Below are 13319 nucleotides of genomic sequence, written 5' to 3' on the forward strand. Positions count from 1 at the left end.
GTCTCCTGGCGAGTGAAACTTCAATAGAATGTACTGTGCTATGGCTTAATTGACCCCGTGCTGGGATTTGATTCTAGCAAAGGGGCGGGAATTAGTTCTGGTCTTTTCCTTGGCTTGCATGACTTATATGTAAGGAGACACGCAGGACAGTAATGCTGGCTGAGTAGAGAGGGAGTTAAGCTTGTATGTCTACTGCTTTTGATGCTGTTGATTTATAGTTTCAGTAAAAAATGTCCTCAGCTTGGGCATTTACTCTTTTGTCTTAAATCATTTCAGTGAGATAAGTGGTAGTGCTATTATAGAATCTGCTAGGAGGGGGGGCATTGTAAACTTTGTATATGTTTTGTCAGAGTCGGGAGATACTGCCTAGATTGTGGCTTGAACTTATTAGATATGCAGACTTCTTTGTTACTTGGGAAAGGCCTTTTGAGTGAGCTTGTTTCAGGCCAAACACTTAACATGCTGTATCTCCCTCTAGTTGCTGAAGTATGCTAAAGCAATAAATGAGCTGTTCTCTGCTGAGGAGCTAAAATGCAGCGAAGCCTCTGCTTTTACATCCAGAGAACCCAGAATCTTCTCCACCACTTCATTTCACAGAGAGCATTTGTACAAAAGCATGTCAACTTTTCACTGTTGTATAGCAAAATAAAATAGCAACTGTTAACGTGATTAGAGGCTGATGCTTGTACTTCAGAAGTCATTGAAACAAAGGGGAAAAGGATGCCCATGAAATCAGAGTCAGCAATGGGAGTTAACATCATAGTGTGTCATGTTTTTCTCTTGCAAATATTACTGGCTTCAAGTAACCACATCTCTCTTCTTCCAACCTACAGTTAAAAGAAAAAAAATAGAGAAAGTGTCTTTAATGTGACTAATACTGTTTTTTCTCTCAGACTCTGGATTATTTTTCTGCCTTAAATATCTTCAGTTGATCTACATTGTAAGGGGCATGTTTCAAAGATGATTTTAGAGTATGCTGAGAGAGCAATACAGATGCGCTGTGTGAAGGGAATCTTTTGTTATTGTGCTTTTCTAGAAGATGCATGGGGGTGAGTGCTGTTCACATAAACCTTTAGCTGTGGTGAATGTCAGGTTTAGCAGACAGTGCAGCATGAACTGCAACACAACTGGCCACAGGCGGCTGCTAGTGTTTGTACTCACATTTTTCTAAGGGCTTCAGAAATGTTTACAAATGAATACATGAGCTTGTTTTATTTGAAGCTGAGAAGCTCTGCTCTTTACTAGTGGGTTCAGTGATACCCTTATAGCAAAGGATACCATCAGCCACTTATACCAAAAAGGGAGTGGGGATCAGTGAATATTTTAAAATTTTCACTGTGTATCAATCTCAGAGGTTTTTTTAGGGATACGTTAAGCAAAAATTAACTTGAGATAACTGCTCACATTTCAAAGCTAGAGAGAGCAGTTACATGAAAAGTACAGGACAATTAGAGGTCACCTTTTAATTTTTCTCTTTGCGTAGATATATCATGGTTTTCATGATTTAAACTTGAAAGCACATTGCTTCCTGTTGGACCAAAGCTGGGTGACAGCTCTTTAGTAGCTGAGCAGCTGAACTCCTCTTCTTGATTCATCAAAGCATTAGAATTGCTTGTTAAAATAGAAGTCGTTCTCTTTTGGGTGCTCAGATCTAAAAATAAGACATCAGTATGCACAGGATTAGGACTAATGGGATTGTTATGGTTTTTGAGCTAATTTAGGTAATAAATTCTTGAAGACCAAACTGTAGCAGAATTCTGAAACAAACATTTATGTTGATGACCAAGACCATCAAGAGTCATCAAGAGTAATTTCCCATTTCATGATGGGGGAAAATAGAAACCATACTAAGCCTTGAGCATTACAGTTTATTAAACCTGTCTCTGTTACAGCCTGTGAAGGTCGAGATAGATTCTCTGGGGATTGTTTGGTTTTGGGAGAATGGAAGGAAGGTGACTTCTCCTGCAGGAGCAGATTAACGTCATTTTCATAGACAAGATACTGGACTAGATCAGATGCATTCTTTCTTGTAAGCTGAGGAGCTTTGCTGGATTGGGAGTGCTGGCTGTCAATAACATAGGGTGGTCAGGGAAGCTGAAATTCAATCCTAAACCAAAATCTGCATCTTGGCCAATAGTAGTATTAGGTCAGTTTGCATACTTTGGCCTTTCAAGTTAAAAATACATTATAGGTGCAAGGGATGGTATAGGCAAAAATTTCATGTTGTGCCTGTAGTGTCCTGAACACGACCATAATTTCATTTCCATGCCCATTAGAAGATGAAATTCGGTGACAGCAAACTAATGAAATGCATTGACGGTTTGCCAGCATATCTGGAGGCTGAGGTTTGTGTGATATTTACACTTGTATCATGATCTGTTTGGTAGCAATGAATGCACACAGTTAAAATATTTGTAGCTTTTTTGGTAGATGAACAGCAATTGGTTGTGCCTAGTTCATTGGCAAAAGCAAACTCACAGCAACCAAGGTTGGTATTCTCCCAGCTTTTACCCAGAGATGGCTACAGCTGAACCCTGCTTCTGAAATGTTTTAGCATGAAACACTTCTCAGGGTTTGACTGGTAAATTAACACAACAGGATGCCTGAAATATTCATGAACTAATAATCTCTATGATATTTTTACTTTGGCCTTCTGTCCAAAGTAGAGCTATTTATAGTAGGGTAATAATGTCTTTTAATTAAGGATGTACTTGGTGTGCTATTACACTAACATACTGTAATTGCCTTAAAAGGTTAGTAGGCGTATTTTTTTCTTCAGTGCAGCGAAAAGACTTTGAGTCCTTTAAACCAGCATGCTGCTGATTGAAAAGGTTAAAGTTTCAGCTTGCAGTCAGCATTGCACCTTAGTGTCAATGTACTTCTGGCCCATAAATCGTGACTTGGAGCCACTGATAGTCCAGAGAGGCAGAATTTGAAAGTGATTTCTGAGTATGTAGTGTGCATTCAGTGAAGAGATACATACCAAAAAGTCACTTGCTGTCACCTGCAGCAGTTTTCCACTAAGTGCCACTCCTGTGCCTTTTTCTCCCTGCATTTTTCTGTTAACATCTTCTGCACTCAGACTAAATAGCAGTTACGCAGCCTGGAGGGATAAAAATAGGTCTGGAGCAAGTTGCAAGTACAGACCATCTTGCAAAGAAATACAGCTTAGTTGCTGGCTGTAAGCTGAGGGTCAGTTCCCAGCTCCATGACCTGCTGAGTGTATGCTTCTGTTTTTACATAATAACTGCAATAAGGATATTTTGTCGTCTTAAAAAAAAAATAAAATGCTTTGAGATCTGTAGTTTCCAACTTGCAAGTGTATCAGTTGACGTACATACTTCTGATCTAAGGCTCAACAGTGACCAGTCTTATCTTCCTTAGGGCCTCCAGCTCCACCTCAAGATGTTACTGTACGGGCTGGGTCCAGCCCAGCAACCATACAGGTGTCCTGGAAACCACCAACTCTGACAGCAACAGGGACCTCCCATGGCGCCAATGTCACCGGCTATGGTGTTTATGCGAAAGGTCAACGGGTGAGTTCTCCTTCCAGCGTTACAGTGACCATCTACATTAGGTGAATTTCAACTGACAGGTAAAGTCAACAATAAACATGTGACAGCACTTGAATGTGTACAGGGTTTTCTCAGCTTTCAGTAGAACCTACTCTTTTGTTTGTGCATAACTTGCTCATTAGCTTCCTTTCTATAAGCACTTAAGCTTTTGGACAAATGGGTTGAAAGGATTAAAGACAACTGGTACTAATTGGTGTGGAGCCCTAATGTGGGCTCTTGCAGCCCACTCTGTGTTGGCAATAATTCACTCCATGTTAAGACTTTGAAGGTTGTATTTTAATGGGGTTGAGGGGAGGGAAACGGATGTCTTCACGCTAGTAAGTTGCTTGTTTGTGTACTCAGGTGGCGGAGGTGATCTTTCCAACAGCAGAGAACACGTTGGTGGAGCTAATGAGACTAAGGAGTTTGGAAGCAAAGGAAGTTACAGTTCGAACACTCTCTGCACAAGGGGAATCAGTGGACTCTTCTGTTGCTGCCATTCCGTCTGACCTACTGGTGCCTCCAACCCCTCACCCCAGAACTGCTCCCAAATCTAAGCCATTAGCAAGTGCCGGAGCCCCAGAAACCAAAGAAGAACATTTAGGTCCACATTTAAAAATGGATGAGTCATGGGAGCAGACTCGTTCGGCATCCCCTGTTCATGGACACACGCTTGAGCCACCTGCCCCTAATTTTCACAGCCCGCTTCAGGGGAGGAGGTCTCCATCGCCTAACCGAATACTCCCTCAACCTCAAGGCACACCTGTCCCAAATACTGTCGCAAAAGCCATGGCAAGAGAAGCTGCACAACGAGTTGCAGAGAGCAATAGGGTAAAGACAAACTTTTTCTTAAGGCTTTTTTGGGCTAGCTTTATTCATTGTGGCACTTTCCATCAAAGATTTTTTTCATCATATGCTTTAAGGAGCAGCTAATCATTCCTAAACCCTGAAGATCTGTAGTTTGAGAAGAAGCAGTGTGCTAAAATTCTGTGCCATCTTCCACAAATATGCTTGTAACCATAAAGAGCATTGATCAGTCTTTGATCATCATAGAAACCCATAACATCACTAGAAATGTTGTCTCCAAAAATGCAGAGCCTTACTTCTGGGGGGAAAAAAAAAAAAAAAAAAAAGTAGTCGTCAAAGTTTGTCCTTGGATCCTGCAGGAGTCAAAAGGGAGGCTTGTGCCTATGTGAGAAAAGTCAACCAAGTACTGAAGTACTTTGAAAGAGACCAAAAACAATAAAGGGCAGTTTAAAAATGGGTCTGGAAATAGGCAGATAGACAAAAGTCCTGAGCAGACTTACTGTGAGAGCTAATCTTTTTGACAGTTTACAAAATGAGGACAGTCTCATTTCTATAAGGGAATCTAAGCAGCAGTCAGATAAGAGACATGTTTGTATTCTAAAACCATCTGCTTTTTCAAAATACCAAATAGCAGTTTAGATGCAAGTAAAGCACTATTTTGTATCCTGTCATGGATCCACAGGCAATTTTGCGTATTTGCCCTTCAAGAGTGCCCCTTTCTCAGCGCTACACCTTCACAGATGTTTACAAAAGCTTCAACATAGCTGCCATGTGAAAGCTTTTCATTACAGCTCCTTTTTAGCTGCTAGAAGCATCACTGCCCAAAGGAGACTCCCTGGTTTTGAGACCATTATGACCCGTGGCGGCTGTAGTGACTCCTATGTTTGCTAGTTAATTTAAATCCCATGTCTGAGGCTCTTAGGTCAGCATAGCTGATGCGTATGCATCCTGACAACATGCTCTGGTTTTCCTACTCAAGCATACAATATTTAAATACTCCCAGTGCCCTGGGCAGTTACTTTCTCGTCACAAGCTGCTCACAACTGATGTTACTTGTTGCAAGCTCTGGTGTCACTTTTTTCATACATTCTCTTGGTCCTTCGTCTGGCAGTCATCAGTTTTTATGTCCAGTCTTTCGTCTCCCATTGTATTTCCAAAATAACTCCATTAATTTTGACAGTTCACACATGTCTTGACAGCCCCAACTTCTTTACTGTCCCTGTTTTGGGACAGAATTGAGCCAGTGGGTGATGATAGAGCTTTTGGGAAGCTGAATAATTCTAGATCAATAAGGTCTGATTAAATACATATATATGCATGTGTATATTTCTTCCTTTTCATTATAAATAAAGCAAACTGGAATAAATGTAATAGAGAGAGAAAAGGCAATTAGTTTCTTTGGCACTCTGAGGTGAAAGTTGATTTAACAACCATATAGGGAAAGAGAACTGAAATACTTTTTCTGTTTTTAAAAATTGCTGACATAACATATGCTCTGAACCATGTTTAATTACATTAATTTTAGTGATGCTTGAAATGTTTAATTCAGGGATCTGGACAGAAGTTTACAGATGGATTCACTCTAAATTAAATCAAAATCTGCCAATGACATTTGTCATGTTTAGTCCCCAGTAGTAGAAATTCTTGCCTTGTGGTAGGCTGCTGCAGAAGAAGCTGTGTCTTCTCCCTGCCCTTCATCCAGCCTGTTAGTTGGCTGGCTGATGGTTATTGTCATGAGAGTAAGCAGGATTCAGTAGCTGAGGGTAAGAGTCACCTCAGAGCAGAGGAAGAGCACGAAGTCTCATTCTATAGCTTTTTTTGTACTGAGGTCAAAAATGCTGTAGTGGCTAGGTCTTCTGCTAACCCTCTGCCAAAGGAAAATTAGTGTCTTTGTTAGCAGCCTCTGACTGTAGAATACTGAGAAGTTTGGCATAAGTGGTGCTGGGAAGAAAGCTAGCAGCTGAGTTGATGGTCACATAAAAGCATATAATTGTTTATGAGCAAGAGTGACACAACAAGCAAAAAATTCTTGAAAACTCCTAAAAGGTTACGGTCAGGAGAAACTAACATTGCTTTAAACCATGAGTAGGTGTAAATGTTGTGTTCTTGAGTCCTTATGTCTTATATTTGCCATTTCTTCCCTTGGTTGCAGGAACAAGTCTGCTTCACAATTTTCCATTTTTTGTTGCTTTACTAGATGGAGAGGAGAAGTGTTTTTAGCGAAAGGAGTAATGCAGCCCAGTACGCTAACTCAGATGATGAGGAAGATGGCTATGATTCCCCTAATGTCAAAAGAAGGGGGGCTTCAGTTGATGATTTCCTGAAAGGGTCAGAACTCGGAAAGCAAGTAAGTAGTCTGGTCTTGTTATTGTGTCAGGTGTCCGACATGAAACAAGTATTTTATGAAGCTCAGCAGGCTATCCAGGTCACCATCTGATTATTGTAGCCATATTGGTAAACTATACAGACAAGCAGCTAAATTGTGGGGAGGTAGATGAATGTCCTGTTAGTGGAGCGTAACACTGTCTAATGGCAACTGAATGCTTGGCACCATGCATCTATAAATCGTTATCCCAAGCAACAGTCTTAAGCACTGGAAACTGAAAAAACTGAAGCTGAAAAAATTGAAACAGAAAATATAACTGGAATGTCATGTTTGGGCTCTGGGCTTTTTCTGCAGGATGTGTTACTACTGCGTATGAAAACATGCTGTGAAAAAAGGGAAAGGGGGAAGGATTTTTGTGTTCCATAAAAGCCATAGCCTGTAATCCTAATTAGCAGAAAACCAACACCGTATATACTTGGCATGCTGTAATGAATAGAAGGATGTTGCCAGAAGAATTTTGCACATCTGGGCAGCTTTTAGTCTGATCCCACTGAAACCAAATATAAAGTAATTTATTACATTACTTTCAAGAGAGATGTAAATTCTAGCAAAGAGATATTTTCTTATGTCTTAGCATGGTCAAATAATCTTGTTAGCCAAACATCTGACCTCCCATGTTGAAGGGTCCAAGCAACGGCATTCCTTCTCGTACCAGTTCTGAGACTTTCTGGAATTTTGGTTCCATTTATTATAGAAGTTCAAGCATTTATGAATATATAAACATTGCTCCAAATTTCTGGTGTTCTAAATATGTGGCTTCAGGATTTGATTTGGTTCCATCTTCACATACAGTGGTTCCCATTTTTAGAATACGTGCAATCATGCTGTGCTTACACAATGTGGTTGTGGGTGAGATGCGTCTGTACCTCTGTATACAATTAAAATTATCCTGGACACAAAAAGGCCAAGATTTTCAAACAGGACCAGTGCTCTTATTAAAAAGGCCCAGTGTAAAAAGTTTAGAGTTTTTGTAAGGGACCAAGGTCAGCTTCATTTTTCTGATAACCATTTTTCATATTTAACCTTGGTAGATAAACTTGGGGGTATCTACCATGTGAGTACAAAGTTGCTGCTCCATGTGGACTTACTACCTCAGATCATTAAAGAGTGGTTTGGAGTGTGTCTGCTTTGCCAAGCTCTACAAAATAGAAGCTTTGGATATGAACACTGGAAGGCTGGCAACCCTTAAAGTTATATTTCTTGAAGCCTCAAAACATAAAGCTCTGTTATCCACTAGGAACGTCCTCAAAGCTAGATTTGAAATCTCTCTGGCTACGAGTATTCTCAGATCTGATTAAGTTTCAAATGTAGTTTTCATGTAAGGCTAAAAGAATTCTTCACTGCTTTAAAACACAAAGTCAAAAAAGGCACTTTGAGAAATAGCGGTTAAATTATGTCTGGCAAAACAGCTGCAGTGTGTTAAGTGTAAATTGATTATTGAATGTTTATTTTAGAGCTTCAGAGATATACCTATTTGTAGTGTAATTGCTCATTTGCATTGTTTATGAAAGAGGATCGCTTTTACTGCTTGGTTTGTTAGTGAAGAAATAATTGGAGAAAATTGGAGAAACCTAATCTGCGGTGGTTTTCTCCATAAGAAATTATTAGTTTGCTAATTTCATTATAATGCTCATGTGCTGCTGGTATCTTCCAGAAGCAAGTGCTATTCTGTATTCTGATTCCCTCTCAAAGGTCTTTGGCTTTCTATCAGTTGACTTCCCTTACTCCATAGATACGAGTAAAAAAACTGCAAGCAAATGCAAGTAACATTAATGTTTTTTCATCAAGCATTATTTTTATTAGCATTACATATGGCTACTAATGGAAATCCTTCATGTCTGTCGCATTGCATTTTGTAGGAAGATATATTGATTTTAACCTCCCCAGTTTAAAATGTCCCATGGGGAAGGGTGGCATGGATCACAATTCTGAAACTGGTGCAGTATCAGTCTCTCACAGACTTTCCTTGTGAACTTAGACTTAGAAAGTTAGTCTTTCTTGCCCAGCTCCTCACATGTATTTATGCATCTAAATGTCTCAATACCTCTGAGGATCTGGGTCAGTGGGCCTGTCAACCAAGACTAAAATGGGAATAATAATTCTTTCTTTTGTCACAAAAAGGTATGAAGATATTGTTTTCTGTAAGCTGTTGATTTGCTCTGTAAATAGATAATAAGGACAAGGGAAGTAAGTATCAGAGATAGACCTGAAATTCAGAGACAACCTGGGACATTTGCAGGAAAGGCAGTGCTAGAAAACGTGTGAAATAATAACCACAGGTGCATGGAATATCCGGCCATAGAGGTTTCACTGGAAATCTGCATGTGTAAATGCAGCCAGTTATTGAACATAGAGCATGCATGCCCTATTACATACAGAGTTAATTGATTGCAAGCAGAATTGCATAATTATTACTTACATAATATCTCCTAGTTACATTTTATACCTCAATTAATGTAGTGCTTGAATTAGAAGATTTCTTGAAATAAATGAGTGGGTGTTTAGCAAGGCATTCCTGTTGTTAGAACCACAACGGATAAGCCTCGGAGACAGTTTGCTGAGTCTCTGTAGTCTGATTGCCCAAACAATCAGGGCTTTATTCCAGCTGTATTGGCCTTTGACAATCTACAAGGCATTGTGCACTTAGTTGGGCAAGTTTTGTAGTACTGTGCCAGTGCAACCCCCAAGTCTATTTGAATACAGCTGAGAACAGGAGTGAGTTTCTATGAAAAACAGGACCAAGATTCTGCTGGAATGGAACTGATGAAATAATAAAATTTAGTATAAGAGCCACAAAGTTTAGATGTGGAAATGAAGCATTAGAATACAGTCTGATCTTTTAACTTCAAAAAGAAACCAAAAACATTGTGAAACTGCAGTGGCTTTTTTTTCTAAGATGATCCTAATATAATGCATCTGCAGGATCTGAAAACATTTATGGGCTTGGCACTGAGAATTACTACTAAAAGCTTCACCCTACAATCTTTTTAGCTCCAGAACAAAGAATTAAAAGAGGATAAATTGTCTCTTGTATTTGGAGGGCAAATCCGTCTTCACTTTGGAGAAATTGCTTGTTGTAGACATTGTCTTCTCATTGCTGGGATTGATTGATATCAGTGTGTTACATAGCTATGGGAATTGATCTGGTACTACAGAAATTATTTCTTCATTAGTATTGCTGGGGGAAGGAATGCAGTAATTTCTAGCATTCTAGTACTTCTAAAATATCTGATTCTTCAAATACTCTACTGCAATCTGGCAGTCAGATGACTCCATTTGAAAATTTGTCCTTGGAAATACAATGAGTTTGGTTTATGATCTGATTTGTTAGATGTAATGTTTAACAGAGGCCACTCCTATTTAACATTAGCAATTCAGTAGGACATACTTTTTTCTCCTTATCTTCCAACTAATTGGAAACTTATAGGAACTTGAAATATTTGGACTAATTTTAAAAGACAATTAAGCTTTTAGCCAGTCTATTCCTACAACGTTTAAGAGAATGAAAGTTTCAAATTCCATCAGCTAGCTATGTCATACGATGATGGTAACATCCTGCAAGAATTAAATGCTGATCACTTTTAAATTACAATGTGATATAACAAACAACTGTGAAGAACAGTTGATATGGGAATTAACCTAGGGCTTTTACAGTTTGGTCAGCAAGTCCACTGATGCATGAAGGACCTCTTTAAATCAAGGGAATTTAATCAAAACTAAAACTAGATTTGGTGCTGTGAATGCAGACATCCTTTTTTGTATCACCGACGGGATTAAGATTGGATTTCTTGAATTGGGAGCATAAATGGGCAAAAAAAATTTATATGTGATCTCTCCACTAGAACAGAGCAGCAAGACGCAATTTATACGTGGTTATTAGTGGGATATTCAAACCTAGGAAATGCTCTAGTACCCATTGGTGTTATACAAGGATTTTCAGCTTTACAGCCAGTAAAGATTTTTCTCTCTCACCCTGTCAATTAGCCTCACTATTGCCATGGTGAAGAGTACCATACAGAGAGCAGCAGAGGTTCTGACTTGTCTGATATTATGGAAGAAGATGAGGAAGAGCTGTACTCCGAAATGCAGCTGGAGGATGGAGGAAGGCGACGAGTCAGTGTGACTTCACACAATGCACTTAAGGTAAGTGTGACTGCAGAGAAACCTTAGGAGTACCTCCGTATTTTGAGTCTTCCTTCAAAGCATTTCTTGTAGTCAGTTATGGATTTTGCTGACCATTAAAACTCACACTGTCATATAGACCTAGAACTGGGGTGAACATTGTTTATGATGTCAAGGCCACTTTAATACATTTATTACCCTTTTTTTTTATTATTATTTGATAGCTAATCTTTTTACTAATTGACTATTCTCCTATATGTAATTGTTGAAGTTGCAATTTCTGTTCTATATCTGGGGACCTTTCCCACGTCTATACGACAATATACCACATGTGCTACCCAGACAATGAGTTGTTTCTGAGCAAGGAGATTTATATAAATGTACGTACATATAGAAAACAAACAACTCGGGTTTTTCACATCTGAGTAATTTGTCCCTGTTTCCAGTGCTGGTCCCATCTCTTCCACAGGCTTTACAGCGTGCTTGTAAGAAAGGGAGTTGGGTCAGCTTCGTTTGATAAATGCATTATCAGAAATCCTCGTGCTCTGATTATTAAGGAATCACCAGAGACGGGAGGAAATACCTATCAGAAAGATTGCTTTAGCACTGCACAGGAATATTCATCGTGAAAGACAACTTCAGTATAACAATTAAAGCATACGTAGAATGTTGAACCTACCCAATACAGAATATATATTTCCCATAGTATATTTGTACGTGTAAATTGTATTTGCTTTTTTTGTGTCAAGCAATTACACTAAATTGTGTTTTCTTAGAAAGCTGGATAACTTGAATGATAAGGAAACCCACAGGTTGATTTGTCTTCCAATATGCTGTTATTTAACTAAAAACCAATACTATTTTCTCATGCATACAAGATTTTTGACCATTCTTGTAACTGCTTTCATGTACTATAAATTCAGTCCTTTTATTCTGATACTGTCTGGAATGAGACAGGTACTTTTTCAAAAGAAAAAATAATCAGTGTTTCTATTATTCTGCTAACATAAAGGTTGAAACTGAAATCCTTCTGCATGCTGCTTCTGTCCCTTTCCTCTGGGAAAAAGTGAATTATCCCTAGACTGTTCGTGTTCTTTATGCGTCAGAAAGTATATTTACTTCTTGGTTTTAAATCAGTATTGCCGATGTTGATATTTAAAAAGAAAGGTCCAGACCCTTAATTGGTGTAGTAAATCATTTTAGACCTGTTAAAGTCTGCAGGCATACTTCTCTTGATGTAGTAGTGTACATGAAGGGTACGGTTGGTTGACTCACCCTGCAGAAGTGGAATTCAGTGTGTGAGTACCTCCTGGGGAAGGACTCGTGGATGTCTTGAGTCTCATTTGGAGAATATGGCCCACCATGCTGATAGGTTTTCTGATATAAAATGCAGGTCAGATTCTGATCCCAAAGTGCGCCATAATTTCCCCCTCTTTCACTAGATACAGTTTCACTTTGCAACGTCAGTAATTAACAAAAGAATGAAAAACGTTTACTGAATTTTCCATAATGTAATCAGATTCCTGTTCCTCTTGCATCTGAAAGTATGCCAGCCATGCTCTTGTAGCTGTAATCGAGTATTCTCTCCTGAGTTAATAGATGCTCCCAAGTAACAAGAAATTTTGCATGCAGATATATATTTGCTTTATTGGGAGATTATTATTCCCTCCAATGGTTCCCTAAAACAAAGGCTGACACGGGTGATCGGGGAAGATTCAACTCACTTACCCAATCTGAGCTTTCTAAAATGTGGGATATTTGAGCTCCAATCAAAACTATCCTTGTTCATATTTGTTGACTTTTTTCCACTTTTATGGCAGTTTGTCTCAAAAGTTTCACAAGTGTGCTACACATTTTAAAAATGAATGAAAATAGGTGAAACAAATATAGTCATAAAGTAACTTAGAAAGTTCCTAATGCCTGAAAGGGGAAGACATCCAAAACCCAGTTAAGTTTAACATGCTCAGAGAGAGAGATATTGCTGAAGTCTCCAAGATGATCCTGTCAATACTGATGGGTGCTGCTGTGTCCAGAGACCTTCCTGATCTGGGCACTGAGTAAAGTACAAGGAGAGGTGATCTCCACGATGTAGAATCTATAAACCATGTCAGTGAAAACCAACACCTCCTGCATCATTATTCTCTTGTCTCTTCTCAGAGTCCAACAAAGATACTGCGTAGGATTCTTCTGTTACACTGACCTGTGTTTTGTGTAAATGTAGTAGAAAAATTACAAATGTATCTGTCGTGTTCAGAATGCTCATTTTATCCAGGCTGGGAGAGTTTTTTACCTACTTCTGGTATAAACAGACTTTTACTTACTTCTGCTCATAGGCTGATTTTCAAATATTGGTTTTATCAAGCAGGTACAAGATTATGATGAAAGATTTGATGACAGTGCAGACCAAGTGACATCAGAGAGCAGCCTGCTTCTCAGGGTTCTTTCTGTGG

General features: G+C 39.0%; 1 protein-coding gene across 1 annotated transcript in view; it reads left to right on the plus strand.

Moving 5' to 3' along the window:
• Positions 1-13319, plus strand: part of RIMBP2 (RIMS binding protein 2) — a 176313-nt gene that overhangs the window by 140224 nt on the left and 22770 nt on the right. Inside the window, 4 exon segments of the mRNA XM_076353292.1 lie at positions 3385-3536; positions 3918-4385; positions 6559-6708; positions 10732-10890. Of these exon segments, the coding sequence (XP_076209407.1) occupies positions 3385-3536; positions 3918-4385; positions 6559-6708; positions 10732-10890 (929 nt within the window).

The sequence above is a fragment of the Aptenodytes patagonicus genome, chromosome 15, assembly GCF_965638725.1.
Source record: "Aptenodytes patagonicus chromosome 15, bAptPat1.pri.cur, whole genome shotgun sequence".
In the NCBI taxonomy this organism is placed as follows: domain Eukaryota; kingdom Metazoa; phylum Chordata; class Aves; order Sphenisciformes; family Spheniscidae; genus Aptenodytes; species Aptenodytes patagonicus.